Genomic DNA, 24,954 nt, shown 5'->3' on the forward strand with positions numbered 1-24,954 from the left:
GTGGGGGTGACAGTGAGATTCCCCACCCCTTTTCTGAGCATTACAGGGGATGGATTTAGCAGATTGGGGATCTGTGCCACCTGCTAGGAGCTGGATAGAAGGCTTTCCCAGTGTCAGTCCCAACAGCCTCCGCCTGTCCCTGTGTCCTGGAGGAATCGAAACGTCTGCAGCCCTCAGAAAAGGTAGTCATGGGAAGGAGGTGCTCAACTGCTGCCAGCTGAGAACTCTGCCAGCCACTTCACACACACACACACACACACACACACACACACACACACACACATACACAATTTCAGTCATGTGCCTATCCCCCCCCACATACACACACCGCTATGGTCAGGTGCCCATCCACCACAGCACCACTTCCAGCTTTTTTCTGTGTATGTGGTACCAAGGAATCAAATCCGGGTCTTCGTGCATGCTAGGCAAGCACTGTACCACTTAGGCCAAGCTCCCAGCCAGAAGCTGTGATTCTTAACCATTGAAAACCCTCATGCAGCCAGTTGCCAGTGGCTCATGTCCGTAATCCTACCTACTCAGGAGCCTGAGATCTGAGGATCACAGTTCAAAGCCTGCGCACAAAAGTCTGTGAGATTCTTATCTTCAGTTAAACACCAGAAAACTGGAAGTGGTGCTGTGGCTCAAAGTGGTAGAGCGCTAGCCTTGAGCTGAAGAGCTTAGGGACAATGTCCAGGCCCAGAGTTTAAGCCCTACAACTGACCAAAAATAAATAAAACTCTGCAGCAGGGAGGCGGGAACAACCAGCTGATGTTTGCTGGGCATCTGTCAAGTGCTGATGTTGTTGTATAAGCTGCTGCCCCAACCTTCAGCTTTTTTTATTTTTTTTTCTTGTTATACTTGTTTATTCACAAACTTTCTACAATAGGCATGGTTGACTTTTTTCCTCTTCACTATTTCCTGTAATGAAGTAGCATAGCCATTTACCACTCTACCACTCTGAGCCACAGCACCACTTCCAATGCTATCTGAGATCGAGGTTCTCTAAATGACTCTCTTTCTTTTAGTATTATTATTTAAGTGGCTATACGAAGGGATTTCAACCCAACATGTTACTTCTGAGTATAATACATCTTGATTGGCATCATCCCTCTCATCACTCAATATTAACACCATTGCTCTATGTCTTGGACATAGACAATGCTACTAGACAAGGCTTTCCCAAGTCTCCCGCTGGAATCACAACCTCAGAGACACCTTGGGATGCCCTTACCCCCCTCCCCAAATTCAGCTACTGCTTTCCTTTAACCTGGGTTCTAGGTTTTTTTCCGTATATTTTTATTGTAATTAATAGAAGGGTTACATTATATTCACCAGAGAGAAGGTGCATTACTTCACAAACATCGATACCCTTTCTCATGTCTTGGTCCCCATTTCCCTCCCCCCAACCCCACCTGTCATCTTGTTTTCCCCCCTTCCCTATCCTATTTCAAATAACCAAATAAGCATATATACAATATATCAGATAACAAGGTGAAATACTGTAACAATATGAGATAACCAAGGTACAGCAAAAGAGATGAGAGATAACATAGTACATTAAGGCCAACAATCACTCATTATATGGCTTTTGTTTCTATATCTTGGAGTGTTTTCTAGTTTTGTAGAGACAGTAGGAGCGAAGGATAATTTATTTAATTATAGATGATGGATTTCCATTTTGATAGAACTCTTGCATCCCACAATTGCTCGTGCCTCTTCACCCAAATGAGGTGAGCATGTAAAGAATGATTTTTCCCTACTTTACTCTAATCCTAGCCACACTTAGCTCCATTGTCTTCTTAATGGTGGCCAATACAGAGTCAAATATACTAACATCACCCTTAAAGTATACTTCCAATCATTTTGTGGGAGAAACCCTCATTTTAATAGACGGTTGATAATTTCCCCACTATTAACTCAATAAAAGTTTGACTAAAGGCCCCAGATAAAGGTCAGCTACATTGTCTGACTTTGAACTAGTTCTTCCGCAGCGTGCGGGTTTCAGGGTGCCATCCATGTTCTGAAGGAGCAAAAATCTCCTTTGAGCCCCATCACTCACTGCCATCAAAGGTGATCTATCTTCTATATCAATTCTCCTTTTATTTCCTCCAGATTGTCTCTGTAGTTGTGTCAAAAATGATTATAATAAAAGGTATTTTAGAGTTACATAGATGTGTCAGAGCAGAAGAGAATGATCGACTGATTTAATCATGGATCCTGCTTTATAGTGCAGAAATTAAAGAAAGGAGAGTAAAAATGAAAGCCAGGAAAGGAGAATGTAGCTGCCTTGCCCTCCTCCTGCCTGCTCCGGCTGTCCCAGTGTGTGAGGATCTGTAAATGTCGCTTCGGTGTACCTGCTGCCATCTGCTTAGCTCCTCCAGGAGTTGACAGTGGCTCTTCACAGTGACCTGGAGGCTGCAATAGGGAGGCGCTGTGACTGCCGCTTTGTCAGGCAAGGAGGCACACGGGCTCAGAAAGGAAAGGCACTGGCAGCGGTGACTATTTCAATTTGTTGTTTGTTTTATTTTCGATTTTGTCATCTCCTTATGCATGTTAAGCTATCATTTTCATGCCATTGTCAAGGAATGAGCAGGATGACAGCAGGGACTCATAATCCACATTTTCCAAAGCATTTATGTGAGATGTGCTGGTTTCATGGATAAGACTTTCACCGATGCAGAATCATCTTTGAGTGATTGAGACGCAGCTTGAGTTAGAAGAGCAGGAACTTCTGTCTAGGGGCTTGAGCACCTGCCTCAATTTAGGCTCAGAGACAGAGGACACATTTTCTCTCATATGTGGAACTTATATCTACATTATACATGTACCTGTATGTAAACATGTACAGGGTCCTGTGAATAAATCTACAAACGTATTAACTGAAGTATTGTATATTCGGGGGCAGATCCCAACAGTGGAACTCCCTTGAACAACTATCAGTTTTACATAAGGAGTTCCAGGAAGCTAGAGGGTATGTTCTAAGGAGTGAGATCAAACTGGGGAGGAGACAAACAGAGGGGGGAGGTGTGAGAATGTAGTCATCATATTCAATATATATGTGAAAATGGAACCTGGTGAGGGAGGAAGGGGGTTGGGAGAGATGACAAAGAATGATAAAAAGAGTGACATTTATCTCAATGCATTGTATTCACAAACTGACAAATTGAATTGAAACCTTTTTGCACAACTACTGAAACATATAAGCACAAAATATTTTTTTAAAAGATGAAGCTCCCTGCACTGATCATTCCATTATATTTTTACAGTCCAGCTGGGTGCTGTAATCCTAGCCACTCAGCAGGCTGAGATCTGAAGATTGAGGTTTGAAGCTAGTCTGGGTATGAAAGTTCGTGAGTCTGTTATTTCCAATGGAACAGCAAAAAGCTGAAGTGAAGCTGCAGCTCAAGTGGTAGAGTGCCAAGCTGAGGGACAGTGTACAGGACCTGAGTTCAAGCTTCAGGACCTGCACACACGCACTCACATACAAAATGCTGCAGTCCAGGGACAAGCTGACTGAAAATGGCCTTCAATACGAGTCTAGCCACCGTCCACGGAATGTCATTCATCTCCAACCTTCAGCCCTAACTTAAACTAAGGTTATCATAATTGAGAGAAGGAAGACAAGAGATGTTAATTTTTCCTCTGGAAAATAAATATTGAAATTATTTGTGATAGCAAATAACTTTTTTATGCCACTCCTAGAACTTGAACTCTAGGTCTGGGCACTGTTGCCCAGGTATTTTGCTCAATACCAGTGCTCTATGACTTCAGCTCTCATCCTCCTGAATAGCTGGGATTACAGGTGTGGGCACCGCAAGGCAACAGTTCCATTTTTATATTATTGAGCATAAAACAAACCTGTAAGTCCTTCCGGTGAGACTTTGAAAATCAAGGAGCTTACTTAGACTGTGAAATGCAGTTTTCATTTTACACTCAATTGGCACATACCTGCTTGTATGTGGGTACATCAAATGCCATGTGAACACTTAGCATATGTGGTGTATAATTTATTTTTAACATTTTTTTGTGAGTCATGGGGCTTGAACTCTGGGCATGGGCATTGTCCCTGAGCTCTTCAGCTCCAGGCTACCTCCCTACCCTTGAGCTATAGCCACACTTCCTGTTTTCTAGTGATTAATTGGAGATAAAAGTCTCAGGGCTTTGTAGTGCCTGGGCTGGCTTTGAACCATGATCCTCAGATTTCAGCCTCCTGAGTAGCTGGGATTACAGGTGTGTGTCACCACCCCTGGCTATTTTTTTAACAATTTTTAATAAATAAATAATCTAAACAATTTTGTAAATCCACACCAAGTTTTTAAAGGAGCTGTTCTATTTCACTATGATTTTTTAGCAGAAATAAATATGGGCATATTTTTCAACATAGAATGTTTTATTTCTATTCTCATTATGATTATTGCCTTTTTGTCATTTGTGGGGCTTGAACTCAGTGCCTGGGCAATGTCCCTGAGCTATTTTGCTCAAGGCTATTTCTCTACCATTTTGAGCCATAGCACCACTCCAATGTTCTTTTGGAGATAAGCATCTCACAGACTTTCTTTCCTTGACTGGCTTTGCCCCATGGTCCTCAGATCTTAGCCTCCTGAATAGCTAAGATTACAAGCATGAGTTACCAGCACCTGGCTTCTTTTTGTCTTTTATTAAACAAATATAGAAGCTGTTTGCAATCAAAGATTAGACCATTATTTAAATGTTAATGATTTTTAGAATCAGGTTTGAAGTGTAGAAAAGATAATAAAAAACAAACGTCTTATTAATGCATGTTATAATCCTTAGAGGTTTTTATGATACATTTTATTTGGGATAGAGTACCAAGTCCCATGATGCTTTGCATCTTTGTTCATTTAACTTTTATTGTTATCATTTGTCCAAGCTGGTATAAAGCCTTCATAACTACCATTTTTAATAGTGGGCTCACATTCCTTTGTGACTATAAGCTATAATTTTAATATTCTGCATAACTAATTTTAACATGTCCTGTTACTCATAATATTCGATTCAAAGCAAACTATCAAGATTATGTAAGATCTACAACTCATGTCAGTGTAGCTCATAAACCATAATGATCATTTCATTCATATGTTAACTGTTTGTTAGAGGCAGTGATGGTGCCCCAAGTCAAATAAAGGTATATTTTCCCAATTATATAGGAACATATCAGAACTGTTCATAAGTTATAATCATGAATAAAAATGGAAGGCACTGGATATCGAAGGCACTGATGTATGAGCTATGAAACCTGCAGTCATCTTCCACTGTGCTCCATCAAAATGTATCCACCTCTGTTCCTTCCTTCTTAGAAAAGTTGTATTAGACTTGCTCTCAAAAAGCTTTCCCCTCTCTTACCAGTTACAGTCCTTCTGCACCGGCCCCCAGTTTGCTCTGATCATAAGCTCTCCCGGGCAGAAATGGCTCTCCCATTTTCTGTGGTCCCCTAGGTTAGTAATTCTTCAGCCTGTTCATAGACACCCAGTGTTTTGACCCTAGCTTTTGTTCTTGTTGGTGATGATGACAAAAGGTGGCATTAAGAATCACAGAGATGTTACAGACGTTGACTGTGTCATTTCTCTTCCACCAGTGGGATGGAGTAGGACCTCTTCCTGACTGTGCAGAACCACCAAAAGGGATCCAGATGCTGTGGCACCCGTCCATAGTCAAACCCTACCTCACACTGCTCTCTGAGTGCTCAAACCCAGACACGCTGGAAGGGGCGGCAGGCGCCCTGCAGAACCTGGCTGCAGGGAGCTGGAAGGTATGGCTAGTTTGTTATCATAAAAAAGAAAGAAATCTGGAATTGTGAGCAAGTATTTAAGGAAAAAAATTGAGAAATACAATTTTAAGAAAGATTTTTTTAGGGCATTAGAGGGAAAAATATATTGAACCATTAGACTTGGAAAGATGTTCATTTCAAACTAATTTCTTTTTAATGGCTGATGGATTCTAAAAAACCACTACAAAGCCAGATTGCCAGTGCAGTCCTAGAAAATGCTATAAGAGGCTCCCCATCCTTGCATACAGCCGAGCTACGTGGCTGTCCAAGAACGAATGACATGGTGTTTTCACAGCACTGTCTCTGACTGATGAGATCTAGTCTCCAAACACCTTGTATACAAACTTAAATAAATACTTAAAATGTTTTTTTATCAATTCCCAAAGAAAAGATACCTGTGCATTTTTAAATTGTAGACTTACAGGGAAGAATCGTGTCACTAGTTATACAGTATTACCAGAGAAGGAGGTGGGGAATAATAAATACTAAAGCACAGATGTGGTTTTAAGGAGATTAGCAGGTGCCTCTTCAAGTTATTATAAATTTGCACTGCTCCTGATTGATTCTCAACAAAAGCCAGCAGGACCTCCTGTGAGGTCGACAGGGATGTGCTTTAGGAAGGAATTACTTGGTCAGGAGTAGTTATTTATGCCGGTATACTTTGATGCATAACTGTGTGGGACTCACTCTTTGAAGAATGACTGGGAAGAATGCCAGAAAGAACCAAGGAAGATTTTGGTTTTATTTTTGTTTTGGTTTTTCCTGTTTCATTTACCATCGTGTACCATTCATTGAAATGCAAGCAATCTTTTCTCTAACTTCCTTTCTCTTCAAAGTGACATGAACATTGAAACATGGCTACAGATAATTCCCAGGTCAGAACCATCGATGTGTACACACCTGCCTAAGCAACTACTCCCTTGTCTTTGCTTACACTTCATGATGTCTGTCTTCCTGTCACTCCCCGTCCCTTGCTTCCCCCCCCCCCATTGCCACACTCTGACCTGCACCACTCCCTTCTTCCTCAGCTGGGACATTCGGCTCACAAGCCTTCTCTTCAGAGTCTTAGGAATGGCCACAGTCCTCCCGTCTACTCCCTGACCTATGTTTCTACTTAAAGAATTGAGGTAGGGCTGGACAGGAAGTCATGGTACCCCACTTTCAAATCAGAAATCGATGAAGAAAAGTTTCTAAAGCAAATTTGCACCAAGCAGAAAGTCAGTCATTTTATAGAACTGGAAAAGAGCTGATAACTGATCTGAAAACACTTTTTATAATACAACTTAAAAAAATGTTTAGAAGGACATGAGAAATTAAGAATTTCAGCCCGTTCTTGGAGACTTTCACTTAAATCACAGTCCCCAACTCTAGACCACCCCCCCCCCCCGTCTACTCATGGGAACCTGAGGAAATTATCACCCCTCCCGTGTCTCATATGCCTCATCCTTAAACAGAAAATCGCAGTTGCCTCACTTACCTGCACACAGATCCATCTCAACACTGAGTGCTAATGTGGGCATAAGATATCATAGCCCAAGGACGTCACAAGTGTCACCAGAGGTGTTCATGCACTGCAAGTTCCCACAAAGAAAAAAAAATCGGTGAACTTGAAGACAGCAAGGAAAACTATTTAAAATGAAGTACGGAGAGAAAAGAAAAAGAAATGTGGAATGTGTCCGTGTGTGAACATCCCACGTGATATAATGTAGTATGGGGTCCACAGGAGAGAACACATTTAAAGAAAATAATGGTGAACATTTTTCCACGTGAAATGAAAACCGTCAGGTGACAAGATAGAAGCACTCAGAAGATATCCAGAGTCGATTCAACAGACATGAAAAGACAAAGGATAGCACACATACAAAGTGCTCTGAACTGGTCATAAAGAGAAAACCACAAAGGCAAGCAGAGGAAGACAGGTCGTGTGCAGGGAATTGCACTCCATCTGAACACCACGTTGGAGATGGGGTCACCAGTGAAGGCTCCTTCCTCCCATGGGTCCCTGCTGGGCTACTCACTATCCTTGGAAAAACCAGCTGATGGATAAGCCCCGGGGGCATAGCTGCTCCTTACCTCTCTTCACACCCTACTGCTTGGTCTGTGCTTGCCTAAACATAAATGGTCATGTTTAATTCAGACAGGATGTGCTCACCCGTCTTTCCTGACAATGACAGTCACCTTTGCTTGTAATCTTCCTGCGGCTGTTCAGGGTTGCCTAGCACGTACATGGGCCAGACCATCCTCAGACGACCGCATTCCATAGTCCTTTATTTGGCTCTTTGATTCGGAGAGCAATATGCAGAATCAATAGGAGTTATATGGTGTTTTCCATGTCAGTTCAGCAGTGTCGAGCTGACTATAGTGGTCTGTAAGGATGCCCAGTCCTGCAGCTCCTAATTCGTGAACACTGTACCCACTCAGGCTCTGTGTTTTACTGGGGTCAAGCCAGCTGGCAGAACTGCTGGAGTTTGTCTGAGCACACACACATAGATCATTGGAAGAAGAAAATAGTAGACCTTTGCTATTTTTATATTTTTCAGTTCTCCCCTACTTGGTCTATGTACTACTAGTTATGAAAGAAGGGTAATTTCAATACTCCCTGGCTATGCCATTGTGCTGTTTCAGCACAAACACATAATATTAGCTCAGCCCAGTAATCCCCAGGGCGGCATCTCTCGCCGCATATCCAAGGACACTTATTTGCTACATTTCTCTTTTGTCAGTGAAATGGGCTATTTAGAATGAGGCATAAAGGCTCAGAAGACCTGAGGTCAGTGGTACAGAAGAGATGCCGTTCTGTGTTGTAGACAACAGCTGAAAACAGTGAGCAGTGGACATCTATTCACATTGGATTGTAGGCTAAAAATTAGAAAATTAGTTAGGCACTGACTCTCATGAGTAAGCATACAGACACATGACCAAGATGTGAGAATAGAGAAGGAGAAGAGAAAAAATAAACTAGAGAACTGAAAAAGAGTTAGAGTAAATATGAGGCTGCAAGAAAATAAAGCTATCAGAGGTCATTCGATGTCTTGGCAATTCCATATCTTCTAGAAAGTGATAGCCATAAAGTTTGTCATCTGTGGCCAAGAGAATGCCAAGTTATTACGAGCAATTTTAGAAGATAGAAAGCATTTTAGCACCATTTCTAACCCAGTGGCTAAAACAGAATTCTTAGTGTGTCAGTGTTATTTTTGTCATAATTCTCTAATGCTTCTAGAGAAATGAGAAGACCTTCAGGCACACAGGGGCTTGCCAAGGAATATTTCTGCATAGTTATAAATACATGCATGTCTACAAAAGTGTTTTTTGTCAGAATCAATCATGTAATCACCACCTGTTACATAGATGATGAAATATAAAGGTGACAGAGCTACATAGAGTTAGAAAAAGATAAATTTAGCCAGGCACCAGTGGCTCATGCCTATAATCCTAGCTACTCAGGACACTGAGAGCTGAGGATTGTGGTTCAACGCCAACCCCAGCACTGAAGTCCGTGAGACTCGTATCTCCAGTTAACCACCAGAAAACCAGAAGTGGCACTGTGGTTGAAGTGGTAGAGTGCTAGCCTTGAGCTGGAGAGCTCAGGGACAATGCCCAGGTCTAGAGTTCAAGCCCCATTACCAACAAAAAAAGAAAGACAGAAACAGAGACAGAGAGAAAGAAATTTTTTTCATTTACTATATGACATAGAAAAAGAGACAGATGATTCTGGGGTAAGAGCAACTTTTCACCAACCAAATGCTGATGAATTATCACAATTCCAGAGAAGTTCAAAATGAATTTTACAGAAACTGGACAAAGACATTCTTACTTTAAAAAGACAATTTCAAAAAAAATCAATCTTGGGTAATGAAAATATTAACTGAAGATGTAGAGTCATTTATTGACTTTCAAATACACAATGTTACCATCTGAAATCTAGGAGTCTCACAATGTGTTTTTATAGCAACTCTGGAAATTCAGTATATTTCTCTAGTAGTCCTTAACTTTTTATGAGCCCACAAAAACAGAATTTTGCATGGAGATTGCTTTTTATGGACCTCATCTTCTGAAACAATAACTTCCGTTTATGAGGAGAGCATACATACTTTTTTCCTGTGGCAAATTGACTAGAAAACCAGATCTTTATAATGGTCCAAAACACTTTTTAAACTTTAAAACATTCATTACTTGGTTTATGAGCATCAGAAAACCCTAATGACATTATGGCAAAAGTAAAGTGATAAATGTTTCTCATGGTCGACATGGACTCTAGTTACATTTTTCTCATTTGCAGTACAATGATTTTGTTTGTTGCAGAATATTAAAATGATTGAATAGAGTAGTTCAAAGATTTCTGAAATGTGAATGAATATTCCTTCAACTCCCATTGTGAAATGTTTCTAGTATACCTGAGCTTCATGAAAACCCAGGACTTGAACTGTAGAAATATAATCAAGTAGCATTAAATGAGCTAACATGATAGCTGTGCGTGCGTGTGCGTGTGCGTGTGCGTGTGTGTGTGTGTGTGTGTGTGTGTGTGTGTGTGTGTATTGTAAAGAAGGAAGCAGAATCTCTGGCCATATAAAAGAATTGGGGAATCAGGGACTCGCCTTAAAGACGAACTATTAGAAACACACAGAATTTGGCACAGTTGAGCAGCTACCATGTCTCCTAAAAGGAAACCAGAGTAAATTAGTGGAGTCTGACAAATAAAAGTAAGAATCATAGTTTGACATCCAAGACTAAGTGAACTGGCTTTGTCCCAGTTAATGGTGTGAGGTAAAGCGTAAATTTTAAATGCAGAGAAACAGTTGTGAAAGACGATGATAAAAATGGAGCATGAAGCATTGTGCCTCACAGATGAGTAACTGGGCCAGAATAAACACGGAGGGTGCTGAGAACTGCATCAGTCAGCAGTCTCTGAGAGACAGTGCACTCCAAGGAAATGAGGACTGCAGAAATGTGTGTGTAATGGCTACGAGACCAAGCACCTGGAAAGAGGTGTAGCGAGAAATAAGTCACAAGGCATGGCCCTACCACATGTAACTTAGAAAGTTCCTTCCCACAAAACCCAGGATATAGTACCAACTCAATGATGTCTGAACTTTAAACCCCTTAAATACACAAATCAACTGTAGAAAAGATCTATGTTTTATAGTCGTGTTATTTTTATAGCCTCAGTTTCATCACTTGCATTGGATGATTTCTGAAGTCTTCAGAATTTCATAACTCCACTCAGATGGAGTAAGAGCAGTGATCTAGAGAGGCTTCTACTTCCAGTTAAGGAGCCAAGATGGTAAGACAAGGTCCACTTTTATCTTCCTTCGCAGAAAAAATAAAACATGCAGAACAGAAATGTATGGGACATTAAGCAATAATCTGTGGTGGACAGTGCTCTGGAGAGACACAGGAAGCAGGGGTGGACTGTGACCTTGAGAGACACAGGAAGTAGGAGGGCTCAACCCTATAGGGGGTACATCTTAAAAGTAAGACCCAAGTCTCAGGTCAGTTAACTGCATTGGCGAACAAAAATTTTATTTTATTTTTTTCATATATTTTTATTGTAATTAATAGAAGGGTTACATGATATTTGCCAGTTAGATGGTACATTAATTCCCATACATTGATACCCTTTCACATGTCTTGGTACCCGTTTCCCTCCCCACCCCCACACCCCACACCCGTCTTGGTTTTCCCCCCTTCTCTATCAAATTTCAAATAACCAAATACAAATATATCCAATATATCAGGTAACAAAGTGAGATACTGTAACAATATGAGATAACCAAGGGACAGCAAAAGAGATGAGAGATAACATAGTACCTTAAGAACAACAATCATTCATTATATGGCTTTTGTTTCTATATCCTAGAGATCCTTTCATTTAGCGTCATACTATATGGCCTTATGTATCCAGGTTTTGCTCTATTGCAAATCTCTGCTAGGAGAGCCCAAGGTTTCTACTGATTATGACAAATGAGGGAAACCATTGAGCCTAAGTTCCTTTGAGTCTGGCTTACTTCACTTAATAGGATTTTTTCTAAGTCTTTCCATTTCCTAACAAATGGGGCGATGTCATTCTTTCTGACAGCAGCATAGAATTCCATTGTGTACAAATACCACATCTTGTTGATCCACTCATCAACTGAGGGACATCTAGGTTGGTTCCATATCTTTGCTATGGTGAATAGTGCTGCAATGAACATTGTTGTGCTAGTGGATTTAGTATGTCCTTGTTTCTAGATGATTGGGTAAATGCCAAGTAGTGGAATTGCTGGGTCATAGGGAAGCTCTATGTTTAGTCTTTTGAGGAATCACCATACTGCTTTCTATAGTGGTTGAATGAGTTTGCACTCCCACCAACAGTGTAGTAGTGATCCCTCCTGGCCACATCCCCTCCAGCATCTGTTGTTATTAGTTTTCTTGATCCTGGCCATTCTAACTGGAGTGAGGTGGAATCTTAGAGTTGTTTTCATTTGCATTTCTTTTATGACCAGAGATGTTGAGCATTTCTTCATGTGTCTATAGGCCATTTTTGTTTCTTCAGAGAAGACTCTCATTAAGTCTTTGGCCCATCTTTTAATGGGATGGTTGTTACTTTGGAGATTATTTTTGGATTGATTCAATTTTTTGAGCTGTTGATATATTTTAGATATGAGGCCTTTGTCCGTTGTATGGTAAGTGGGACTGCATTAAACTGTAGAGCTTTTGTGCGGCAAAGGACATAGCTAGTAAACTAATTAGAAATCCTACAGAGTGGGAAAAGATCTTCACCAACCATACAGAGAACAAAAATTTTAAGTGTCTCTGAGAATGAAAGTACGCCCAGCACCCAACAAATTAATATTAAGGATATCTGATATTAAGTTGAAAATGCCTACTAGCAAATGAAAAGGAAACAGTGATTCATAATGAGGGTTAAATCAGCTCAGAACTGACACCGATGTGCAAATGATCAAGCAGGAGATTATTATAATTGCTTACTGTGTGTTCAGAAAATTAAATGGAGATAAAAATATATTCTAGAGGGAAAAAAAACAAAGTGTCTGGAGTCGGAAGTATAATGTTTAAAAAAATAACTATATGGGATACACCTAACAACAGATTAAAGACCACAAGCAAACAAGGTTAGTAGACCAGAGGATAATGTCAGAAAGTAGCAAAATGAAAATCAGAAAATCAAAAAGACATGCAGACAGTCACCCAGTGACCCAAAATATCCATAATCGTCATCTCCAAGTAAAGGAGAGGAAAAGTTGAAAGCGAACAGGAAAAAAAATCATTGAAGGAATAACAATTTAGTTTTCATCAAAGTCAATGAAAACCATAAACTCATAGATGCAAGAAACTCAAATAATCCCAAGCACAGGGCCCATGAAGGAAGCATGGCCTGGTTGCATCGTCAAATTCTTCAAACATCAGCCATAAAGAGAAAACCTTAAAAGCAGCTGGAGTGGCAGACGACATGTTCTCCACAGACATTGCCCCAGAGTGGACAGAGGACAGCAGTAAAGTCCTGAGGAAACCCTGAGCCTACTGGCCTCATCATATACTAACAAAGTTTAGTATCGAACAAGCAGACATGACTCTAAAGGAAACTTCTAGCCACTAGTTACACTTAACTGTGTTGCTACCTTAGGCGCAGATAGTTGCGAACCTATCCATTATGAATTACAAAACTCCTTCTGAGCCTTGTTTAACATGTGGACTAGCCACGAAAGAAACATGGCCAAACCAGAGAGGAATTGCACCATAAAATGTAAGTTGATGAAGCAGCATTTGGAAGGAAGGTAGCTAGGACACGCTACCTTGGCTCTGCTCTTCCTGGAGGAAAACAAATGCTCAAAATCCTCCCGTCAAAGGTTCTGATACCAGGCACAGGGGCCACAGGATTAAGGGATTCACTTGGCTTTTGAAAAGACTCCTCGGGGACCACAAAGCCACTTCAAATCCTCCCAGTACTTTTGTGGAAGCGGATAGAAGTCTCGGGCTGCATTAGTGACTGCCGTGACTTTCATCTTTTCTGCACAGAGCCATTCATTAGAGAATGCTTTATTTCAATAATAAGCCCTCCGTGCTGCAAATCAGGCTGACCTTTCCACTCATCAATTAAACATTTTTAAATCTCCCACTGTGGGCCAGAAAGGGGAAGACAGTGGGAGTGAAGAGACGCACAGGAGTTGGTCTCTTTCCTTGCAATGTCATGAACATGGACCTAAAAAGTTCAAGAAGCCATTAGTGATGCCTGACGGGAGGATGCCCAAGTCTGGGAGGTCATTTTTACCAGGAAGTGGCTAGGTGGAGGAGCACTTTCCTAATGTCTTCAGACCTCACGGTGGAGAATTCACTAAATACAGACTGTGTATGCTGAGGAAATGGCAGCTGCAGTAACAAAGAGATCCCCAATGGCCCTAGAGATAGAGCAAGAAAGAAGACAGAAGTTCTTTTCTTCTTTCCTGTGGTGACAGTAAAGGGTCAGGGTTAAAGACAGGGAGCTGCCTCCCAGGGTCCCCCCCCACCTCAGCTGAGAGATGTTGGGCCATCTTCAGCATGCAGCTCAGCAAGGCTTTTGGCAGCAGCAAGCAAGAACCAAAGGGAAACTCAAGTCCATGGCAAGTAATGCTTCCCTGGGAAAATCAAGATCACAGCTCTGTTCCCTGCTCACAGTCTGAGCTCCTCTTCTGCTTCTCAGGAGACAAACGTACCTGAGAGTTCTGACTCGACCGACTTAAGTAAGCAAGAGCTTCTCGTAAGGTAACCTAAACCCAGATTCAAGAAAAGTAAAGTTCTAGGGGCAGGAGTGGTAGAGTGTTTGCCTTGCATGCACAAAGCTCTGGGTTCTCTGTACCACATACTCATAAAATGGGGACCATGTCATGAGAAAGGGTATCAATGTTTGTGAAGTTATGCACCTTCTATCTGGTGAATATAATGTAACCCTTCTATTAATCACAATAAAAAATTATTTATAAAAAAGGCCAGGGGGCCAGGAGTTTAGCCTAGTGGTTAAGGTGCTTGCCTAGCATGCATGAAGACCCAGGTTCAATTCCTCGGTACCACATACATAGAAAAAAGCCGGAAGTGGTGCTGAGGCTCAAGTGGTAGAGCTCTAGCCTTGAGAAAGTCCAAGGACAGTGCTTAGGCCCTGAGCTCAAGCCCAGGACTGACAAAAAAAAAAGAAATCCAGAAGCAGCACTGTGGTACAGTCCTAGCCTTGAGAGGGCCCAAGGACAGTGTCCAGTCCCTGAGTTCAAGCCCCAGAACAGGCAAAAAAAAAAAAAAAAAGTAAAGATCTGTACTCTAACAGGCCAAAGGTTTTCTAATACATCTGTATTGCAAAACATATCCATGGTACAAAGCATCTTAGTAAAAAGGCAATGGCCTTTGAGTTGGCCTATCACCTAAGGTTTCCACAGCATCTCTGCTTTGCACTTACAAGGTAGAATGCCCTCATCAGCGTAGTCCCTGAATCCTACGTGTACCCTGAAGACAAATTTTAAGTTTTTTCCTTCCCATCACCCTAAAGAAGAGTCTGTCTGATATTTCCCAAATGGGATGTATTCCCCCTCTAAAACAAACACAAAAAATATGTCATATTCCTCTACTCAAGAGGCGCCATATTTTAAAAGAAAAGAACTAAAGACATAGTAGAAGAAGTTTTCTGACTTGATGTCAAGTAAGTGAGGAGAATGAACAACTGCATCTTATTGTCTTGTCCCGAATAAAACTACTGCCCTGAGCCTAGTGGCCAGGGGAGGAGTCTGCCTAATTCACCTGCATCCCACTTCTTTGAGGCCAGTTCCATTCTGAACCTCCATCACGGCAATGGCTGCTCTTGTCAATGGTGTGTTCATGCAGCTCTCCCACAACGAAAATGCAAGAGACTCAGAACAAGACAGGGGAAGGTTTTGTTGCATTCCCTATGAGGCCTGCCATCTAAACAGGGCTGCATTTGATTCTCTTAGAGGCATTTCTAATTGCCAATTGCATACAGTGATGACACCTCCAATATAACATTCACAATCCTTCCTCTGTCCAAAAAGGCAGGTAGTTGTAATTGAAAATTACTGGTCCTTGAGATAGCTGGATGGCGGGGAGAAGAGCTATCCATGTGCTCATTGATTTGGTGGAGAAATGAGCACATTTCACCTCAGCTTGACCTTCTTTACTTGTTCTGACCATGAAAGCACATCAAAACCACTTCCCTTCCTTCTCCCCAGGAAATTCTATTGATTGGATGTTAAGATGTTCAGAGTTGCTTGAATACATGTAGTCAAATTCAGTCTAGGCAATAACTTGATTTACATTTAAAAACTACAGGCAGACAAGAAAAAGTAGAACACATAATAGCTACCATTACCTTAATTCACATTTTTACTTATTGTTTTATTGACATAAGGAAACATTCACCAGGCATTCTCCAAAGGAGACACCTTTTTGTTGTGTTTTTTTTTTTCAAAATAGATCTTTGAACTTTGAAGAAAAGAAAAACTGTGGTCTTACACTTAAAAACTTAAAAAACTGACATCTGAATTCTGTGTCTGTTACAGAGACAGCATGCCTGGGGAGTGTCTTGTACTGAAAACGCCCATTTGCTCCATAAATCCTGGAGTAACACCCCCGACACACACCATTCCCTTCCATTAAAGTAAGACTGAACAAATAATTTGGGAAGAGAAACACTCTACCCTTGTCATGAGAGCCAGATGCCATGTAAATCACATGGTATAAATAGATAAATTCAGAACCTCATGAAGTTTGTTGCCACATTCACTGAATCTATGTCTTATTGTGTAAACAGGGACTTTACACACAGGTGGCTGTGACATCACATGCTGTTAAAATGCTTCAGAATGGTTCAATTATATTAGAAAGAATTAAATATTTTTAAATATAGCCTATCTTTGTTAAAAGAAAAAAGGGGAATGGCTAGTTTAATAATGTCAGTGAGAAGATAGGCACTTAACAGTAAAACATTTCATTGTACTCTGCTTTCAGTAATGAAGTCCATAGACAAACTCAGAACTTTAGCACCATTTTGGGTCTCAGAAAAGACTTTTTGCATGTAGTCATTTAGAAAATTACTTGGATTCTAAGAGTAGGAAGCCTTTTTAAAATGCTTCTCCTTTTAAACATGAATAATCTTTAACAGATAGTCATGTAGGGGAGAAACGTTTGAAAAATTATAGCCATTGTTTGTGTTTCTAGCCAGGCTGAGACTGTTGAAAGCCAAACTTCTGGAAACCCACATTCCAGTAAAGCACCCTGGATTCAGGGGGTGCAAAGGTTACTGACTTCAACTTATCAGCAAGCCTTCAGTGCATCCAGCAAAGGAACGCGTTAGACACAAACTCCTATTCCAGTGTTTTTGTTTTACATTCCAGGTTTCCTCAGCCCTAGCTTTGCCTGGTGGTATTTTTTAAAAAGGAGAAATAGCCAACAACAATCTAGTCATTTCTAGGTCTTTGGAAACTGGCTGCACTGATGTTACATGTCCTCTCCCTCCTCTGGCCTCTCCAGTTGATGCTCAACTTGGAACTGTACAAGCATATTCCTCCAGGGAGGCAGGAACTTCATTATGAAGTGACTCCATTTCTCAGTTGGAGACATAGCCACCCTACACTGTCTCTTGTCCAGGACAGGCATGGGTGTGGAAGCCATGATAGGAACATGGCTTCTCTGTCGTGGGTTCTCTGAGCCTGCTCCTGTGTCCCTCTCCTTGTTGAGCTCCACCTCCACCAGGGCGTCACCTGCCTTCTGGCAGTGTGACCCCTCTGCAGCTCTAGGTCCTTCACCATTCCTCAGTGGACTTGTGCTCTGCAGCTCACAGAAGCTCTCAGGGCTGTGTTGGAGCCATAGGTGCCAGCTGCAGCATGCCAACCCACAGTGCCATTCCTGCTCTCTACTCCCCATTCCAGAACCTTGCTGAATCTCACTCAGCCACTGACAGAGTGGAAGAAGAAAGGAAGACTTCCTGGCAGTTCTCCATTCTGCCATTTGATCATCAGCCCCTCACCAGAGCAGGGTGTCGTCCAGAGTTCAGGACTTAGGTGACAGCCTGTTCAATGCTGTCACTTCTCTTCCTCCTTCCCCACTCCCAACCCACCCCAGTTTAGCAGCTCTGCCTCTGCTGATCCCCTTTCAAAGATATCCCAGCTTCTACCTGGATCTGTGCCCTTTTGTTTTAAACACTAACCTGATTTTTCTCTTTCTTCTGTGACAATACTTTGTGGGGACAAATGGTAGACCAAGCAACCCTCCCGCAGGATGCCTGGCATGGAAGAGAAGAGCCAATGGAACCGTCATGTTTGCAGGCACTGTCCCGTCACCCATGAACACAAGACTCTTTCCTGACACAGAAGAGAAATTCCTGGCTACACCTGGCTTCTAGTGTCAGATCCACTGAATCTCAGCAAGCAGGATTGAATTGAAATCTCCATTAGCTCCTTAACTCAGTGCGGGGGAATACCAAAAAGATTATTGGAGGTCAAAAGTAACACCACGAAGGCCAATGGCGATGGGTTATTTTCCAAAGAATTCCTTCAATGATGCTGAAGACATTTTTGGTGCATACTGTCTTTGTGGAGGCAGAGAATAGAGCTCTAGCACAAGGACTGAGGAGATGCTTTCTGGACTCAAGACCTGGTTGAGCATTGGCAAGATGCCAGTCCCGGCTGTGCTTTTCTTTTCCCATTTGTAAAAGGCAGCATCACAATGGTACCTGCCACGTGGGTACTAGTAAGATGAAAACACAAGGACTGAGTGCAGTGCCCAGTGAATGCTGAAGTGTTAGGGCATTGCAAGGAATCACGAGCATCTTAAGGCTCACCGTAGGAAATTCTAGTTTCTCCTAGGCTGCATCCTTCTCCTCCTCCTTCCCTCCTCCTCTTCCTTGTCCTCCCTACTTCATTTTTGTTGTCATCTTCCTGCTTCTCCCCTTCCTTCTCCTTGGCTCATGACTGGTCTTCTCAAGGGATTCCTGGTCTACAGCGGATGCACCCCCCTCTCTGTACGGGCCAGCCCATGCATGTTGGCTGCTCTCCATCTGCCTCCTATCTCAAGATGTCCACCAGAGTTACTCTGAATTGGGTACATTTTGTTGGTTACTTTTTTTCCATTGATACCTTTTTTTTTTGCTAGTCCTGGGGCATGAATTCAGGGCCTGGACACTGTCCTTGGGCTTTCTCTAGCATTCTACCACTTGAGCCACAGCACCACTTCTGGCTTTTTTCTGTGTATGTGAACCCAGAGCTTTATGTGTGTTAGGAGAGCCACTAGGCCATGCTCCAGGTCCCTGTTCCTTGATTTTTGTGATATGACTACCATAGTCTCAACTGAAACTCTTGACAGCCCGCAGACCTTTCTAGAACAGGGCCTGGCATGCTCCTGAGAGAGTGCTCTTCTCTTTTTAGAAGCTCTCTTTGTGAACTTCACATTTCTATTTCTCCTGGACCTGTGAAACATTCTCCATCTCCCAAATACCCTTGTCTGTGGCATAGCTTTCTCCCATTTATCACATTTCTAGTGGGTTACTTATTCTCCCCAGGAGTCACAGGTAGACATCATCTGCCTTTGAATGTTAAAAAAAAGTTAGGCAAACTAAGAACTGTTTGACTACAAGGTAATGCTCTACTATATGTTATGGTGGTATTGGAAATCTTCCATATAAACATAAACACATCCAAAAGTAAAATAAACTTCAAAACCAAAGTTACAGTTTTACAGCTCAAAAATGTAACTATCAAATCCACTGTCTTCCTATCACTTCCCATTTTGGGAGAAGTTACAGTGTTAATCACTTTCTCATATCAAAAATGTGTATCTGCATGTCATACATATTGGTGGCCTTCTGTAGCTGGCTTCCTTTATTGCTCACTCTTAAACCAAAGCTGAAGTGTTCTTATTCTCCAAATACCAAATCATTTTTCCATCCAAAATGAGGGATCTAAGATGGACTTGCACAGAGGACAGGGTCATGTCTGTCCCCTTCTTGGATGATTTTCAGACACAGGTCGTACTCCATGTGTGGAAGGATCGGGGGAAAGATCAGGAAAGTCCCTAGAGAGAGAATGTAGGTAGTGGAGGATAATGCCATAGCATAAAAAGGGGCGGTTATGAAGAAATGGGATCCAGATTTAAGTGACATCACTGTGTTATTTGACATCACTGTGTCTTAAATTTCTTTGTCATTTAAAAAGTAAATAAAAGCTGACCTGTGGAGCTTTGCAAAATGAGAAAAGACCATACCATGTAGGCCAGTAGCTTGGGCCAAGGGAAGGAAGTACCAGAGGAAAAGAATAATCCAGAGATTTTATTGAATTTGTCATGAATCTTCCTTGCCATATCTCAGAAGGCTGAGACTCTCTCCCTGGTGTTAAAAGGTGCTGTTATATGCACTTTGGCATCTGTCCATGTTAGCCCCACACTGGCTTCCATCCTTCTCCCCGTCTAGTTTCCTCATTAGTGTTAGAGACAAGCCAATGCATGGGCGGCTGCATAAGCTCAGGTTTCCCATTGGTTCTGGGTTGGAGTCTGGAAGCCTGGAAAGGCACATGTTGGGCAAACAGATGCACGGAAGTGAGCATGTATGCCAGGAGAGAGTGCCTCCACTCTGAATTCTGAAACTGGCTTGGAAGTTTCCAAACCTCCATGTTTTTCCACGTCTAAGACTCTCATCCTCCCTCGTGGGGCTGTCAGGTTGTTCCCTGCAGCCCAGTCGTGCCTCCATGGAATGTATCTGCCTGCCCTTGCCTCAGACTTCCTGAGTTTGAGGCACAGAAGGGAGCAGGAGAAGAGAGTGTGTGTTACTGGGTGATGGTGATAAGAAACTATGTGACTGTGCCTTCTGACTAGGACGGGATGAAGTTGTTTGTTTTTTTTAATCTCATATTTCATGCAGGGCTGGGCTGAGGATGTGGCAGGCATGGCGTATGCCCTACGTTCACTGCCAGAGGGGGCTCCCTGCCTGCCACAGGTGAGAGCCAGCTCTGGGCTGCCTGCCCCAATGGGGGAGGGGGTGGGGTGGGACTGGTGGTGGAGGGCGGGGAAGGATTGGTCCCTGGAGAACTCTCCCTGAGAATCCAGAAACCGCATTCCGTGAAGGTCATCTTTTTCAAGTCATAAGTGAAATCACAACAGATCCAACCCTTACATTGGTCAATTTTCCAACTGCAAAATTTGGGACACTATAAAATGATGTGGCTCAAAAAATTATATGTCTGAAACACTGGACCTTGCCTTCATGCTAAACCTAAATGCTTAATCTCCATAAATATTCATATGAAGCATTAGTTGAGTGCCTTGTGGTCAAAACCCACAAAATCAAAACAAACTATGTCTTGCTTTACAAATAAGGCATTGAACTGTGGTCCTGGACATAATACATTCGTGTATTAATATTTTTTCAAAAGAATGCATATGTTCACCTGTGGTGGTTGTATTTGCTCTTTCTTGCTAAGCAAGGGACCTATGCCTTTGCATCTTTGGCAAATGAGGACGGGTGCCCACCACCGAATTCAGAGCTCTTCTCACCACTCACTGCTATCCAACCCATCCTTTCTCCTGTTGGTGGTCCATTTTGACGTCCTGCTAAGATCAATGGATAGCTCTTCCTGTCCCAGCCTCCATATCTTAAAGTGCCAAGTCCACCCATCCCACCAGAGTCTTTCAAACACAAGTACCCAAATGGCAGTCAGAAGAGAAACGAAGTGTGGTTCATGGATTAACCCTCAAACCTCTACCAGGAAATAATGATAGTCATGTGAAAATGTTTCGTGCATGTTTAACATATTCAACTGTTCTACAACTAGGTCTTGATAATCCAACCAATTTGGCTCCTGCAAGCTGCCATCCAACAACCCTCCCATACGATTTGCTGTGGGGTCTCCCACCTCTGCTCCTAATGCCCTTTCCCTTCTCTCTTTTGGCAGTGGTCAGTCTATATCCGAGCTGCTGTCCGGAAGGAAAAAGGCCTGCCCATTCTCGTGGAGCTACTTCGGATAGATAACGACCGCGTGGTATGTGCAGTGGCCACCGCTCTCCGGAACATGGCCTTGGACGTCAGAAATAAGGAACTCATAGGTACGTCGTCTGTCTCCCAGCAACCTAGTTTTGCAGTGAAAGTGTTTTCTCCTGCGTGAGCGTCGCTGAGTCTGTGCTGAGCATGAGCGTGTGCAGAAAAGAGTGTAGTTACCGGTGTGTTTCAGCTCTCCTTCCGTCCTCAATCCAATGCCTCGGCTGATCGTGTAGAATTTAGAGAAAACAGAATTTTATTGACAGTGCTAATCCTCGCAAATGAAAAATAATCACAGTGCCCAGCACTAATCCTCTTGTTCCAGAGTCTGGATCTTTGTAGAGTTGTTTGTTTGCTTACCAGGTGGTGAGAAGAGAACTCCTCGAGGAAGTAGGATTCTTTCCTTCCTTTCTCTCCTTCAGGGAGAACGAGACTGTGGATGAGAGCATACTGGCTCCTTAACCACATTTTTAAAAAACAAAATTCTCTCCAAAGATATACTGAGGACCTTTTATTAATGAAGCACTGAATAGTAACATCTCCTTGGATTTGTTGAGCAAATATTTATTTGTATCCATCATTGTTCCAAGCTTTTTCTGTGCCCTGAGATTTCCACCAATGGGTGAATCCGACAGAAAGCCCCTGGGTTTGTGGAGTTCTTATTGGAGAGCGTGAAGACCTACAATAAATAATACAATGTTGTATGTTCAAAGGGTCCGAGGAAGATGAAACTGATAAAAGAGGCTCTAAAGAAGAGGTTGGATGTTTTTAGTTTGAGGTGAAATTCACCCAGCATAAAGTTAGTCATTCTAAACTACGCAAATTCAGTGGCTTCTAGTGTATTTCCATTATTGTTTAGCCACCACCTGTCAGTCCTAAAACTTTTTACTATTCTGAAGGAATACTTCCTTCTGTCTACTAACCAATCTGTTTCTATCCTCATCCTTCCAGCCTCTGGCACCCAATAAGATGCCTTTTGTCTGCAGACCCCCCGTTTTTGGGCTCTGTGTGTGTATGTGTGTGTGTATCTGTCTCTGTACCCCTGTCTGTGTGTATGAATATATACATACATACACACACATATATATAGTATAATGATCATATAGAATATAACCTTTTCTGATTCACTTAGTGTAAGGACCATGATTTTAATTTTTATTAAGTATTACTAAATCATAATTGCATGTATTTATGAGGTACAAAGTGATATAACATTGTACAATGTGGAAAAATTAAATTTTTGTAATCAGCATGTCCTAAACACCTCAAATACTGCTGACCTCTCTTCTGTTGGTGTTGTTTGTTGCTTAGTTTGGGGTTTATTTGTACCACAATTGGGACTTAACCTCAGAGCCTGGGCACTGTCCCCTAGTGTCTTTGCTCAGAGACTCGTGCTTTACCAGAGCTCCATTTTGGGCTTCTTTGCTGATTAACTGGAGATAAGAGTCTTATAGATGCTTGTGCCAGGCTGGCTTTGAACTGTGATTATCAGATATCAGCCTCCCAAGTAGCTGAGGTTTACAGGCTTGAGTGCCCCCAACACCCGCATTGTTTTGTTTGTTTGTCTGTTTGTTTGTTTTGCCAATCATGAGCCTTGAACTCTGGGCCTAGGCACTCTTGGGCTTTTCCAAGGCTAGAACTCTACCACTTGAGCCACAGCATAACTTTTGGCTTTCTCTGTGTATGTGGTACCAAAGAGTCGAACCAAGGGGTTCATGCATGCTAGACAAGCACTAGGCCATACTCCCCGCTCCATTTTGTTTTGAGACAGTCTCCCTTTGTAATTCTGTGTTGTTGACCTTAAATTTGATATGCTCTCTAGTGCTGGCATTATAAGCCTATGCCACCACATGCAGCTCAAAGTTTACCACTATTGACAAGAGAACATTTGAAACTTTATTCTCTTTGCAATTTTGAAATGTAAAATGCAATGCAATAACCCTCAAGAATTTTATTCCTCCCATCTACTGTGAATGTGTGCCCAATTCTCCCAATCCCAAGCCTCCATCATTCTGTTCTCAGATTCTATGTGGATGTTTTGGTTTGTTTTAGCTTTTACATTTAAGTGAGATCCAACGTAATTTATCACTTTCTGCCAGGTTTATTTCATAGCACTTCCTTCCGTGTTATCACAGATGACCCCATTCCCTTCTCATTTGTCTTGGAAGTGTGTTATTTTGGATCACGATTGTCTCCATTCTCCATGCTGGACACTTAACCTGAGCCATGTCTGTTCTACTGGGAATAGTGCTAGGAACATAGGCCTGGCACAAATGTATTGCAAATACTTATTTCAACCCTTTGCATCTATGAAATGAGACTGCTGGATCATGCAGCAATTCTATTCTTAGTCTCTTCATACAGTTTCCCATAATGAATGCACTGATTTACATTCCCACAATAAGTGTACAAGCTGTCTGTGTCTCTTTTCCCCACACTACTGCCAATACTTATCTCCCATCATTGTTATAACAGCTATTCTGACCAGTGAGGTAATACTGCAGTTTGACTTGCATTCCTTTCATGATTAGTAATTTGAATTTTTTCATATGACCATGGGCTGTTTGTATGTCTTCTTTGAGAAATTATTCATGTCTTTTAAAACCTATTATTTTCTTGCTTCTTCATGTATTTTGGATATTAACCTACTGTCAGATCAATGCCTTAAAAATATTTTCTTCTACTCCATAGGTGGCCTCTTTAGCCTGTTAATTATTTCCCTGGCTTTGCAGAATCCTTTTAGTCTGATGTCTGAGGTAGTCCCATTTGTCTATTTTTGTCTTTATTAGTTTTAGAGTCAAACTCAGAAAATCATTGCCACAAAAAAGGCTATTCCTTTACTTTTTCTTTGAGAAGTTATGTAGTGCCCAGAGTTATGATTAAGCATTTAATTCATTTATGTTGGATTCATGTTGGATAGAGCATGAGAAAAGGGTCTATTTTTGTTCTCTATGTTGATATCCATTTTAAGATTCTAAGTGAAAGGTCACGGTAGGAGTAGTTGAGAAGGCAACCCTTAAGCTAAGTCTTAAAGGCAGTGAAAGTGTTGCATGCTTGTATTTATGGGCAAGGGAGTCCAGGCAAGAGTGAAGCACAAGGAAATCTTCTGCAGATCACCCCCTGGCACGGGAACTAGATGTGAGCCAATGGGGTCCCCAACCTTCAAAAG

The 24,954-nt window shown here is 41.9% G+C and overlaps 1 protein-coding gene across 3 annotated transcripts in view; it reads left to right on the plus strand.

Annotated features, from left to right (window-relative positions):
• Ctnnd2 (catenin delta 2) overlaps positions 1-24,954 on the plus strand; it is a 770,274-nt gene that overhangs the window by 651,231 nt on the left and 94,089 nt on the right. For 2 of the 3 annotated variants that reach the window (XM_090332125.1, XM_090332126.1), the window contains exons 15-17: positions 5,597-5,770; positions 20,673-20,747; positions 21,703-21,853. In XM_090332125.1, coding sequence (XP_090188251.1) covers positions 5,597-5,770; positions 20,673-20,747; positions 21,703-21,853 — 400 coding nt within the window. The remainder of the gene's footprint in view (positions 1-5,596; positions 5,771-20,672; positions 20,748-21,702; positions 21,854-24,954) is intronic. The other variant, XM_090332127.1, reaches the window with a different exon arrangement.

Source organism: Megascapheus bottae, chromosome 4 (genome assembly GCF_031878675.1).
Source record: "Megascapheus bottae isolate mThoBot1 chromosome 4, mThoBot2.hap1, whole genome shotgun sequence".
Taxonomy (NCBI): Eukaryota; Metazoa; Chordata; class Mammalia; order Rodentia; family Geomyidae; genus Megascapheus; species Megascapheus bottae.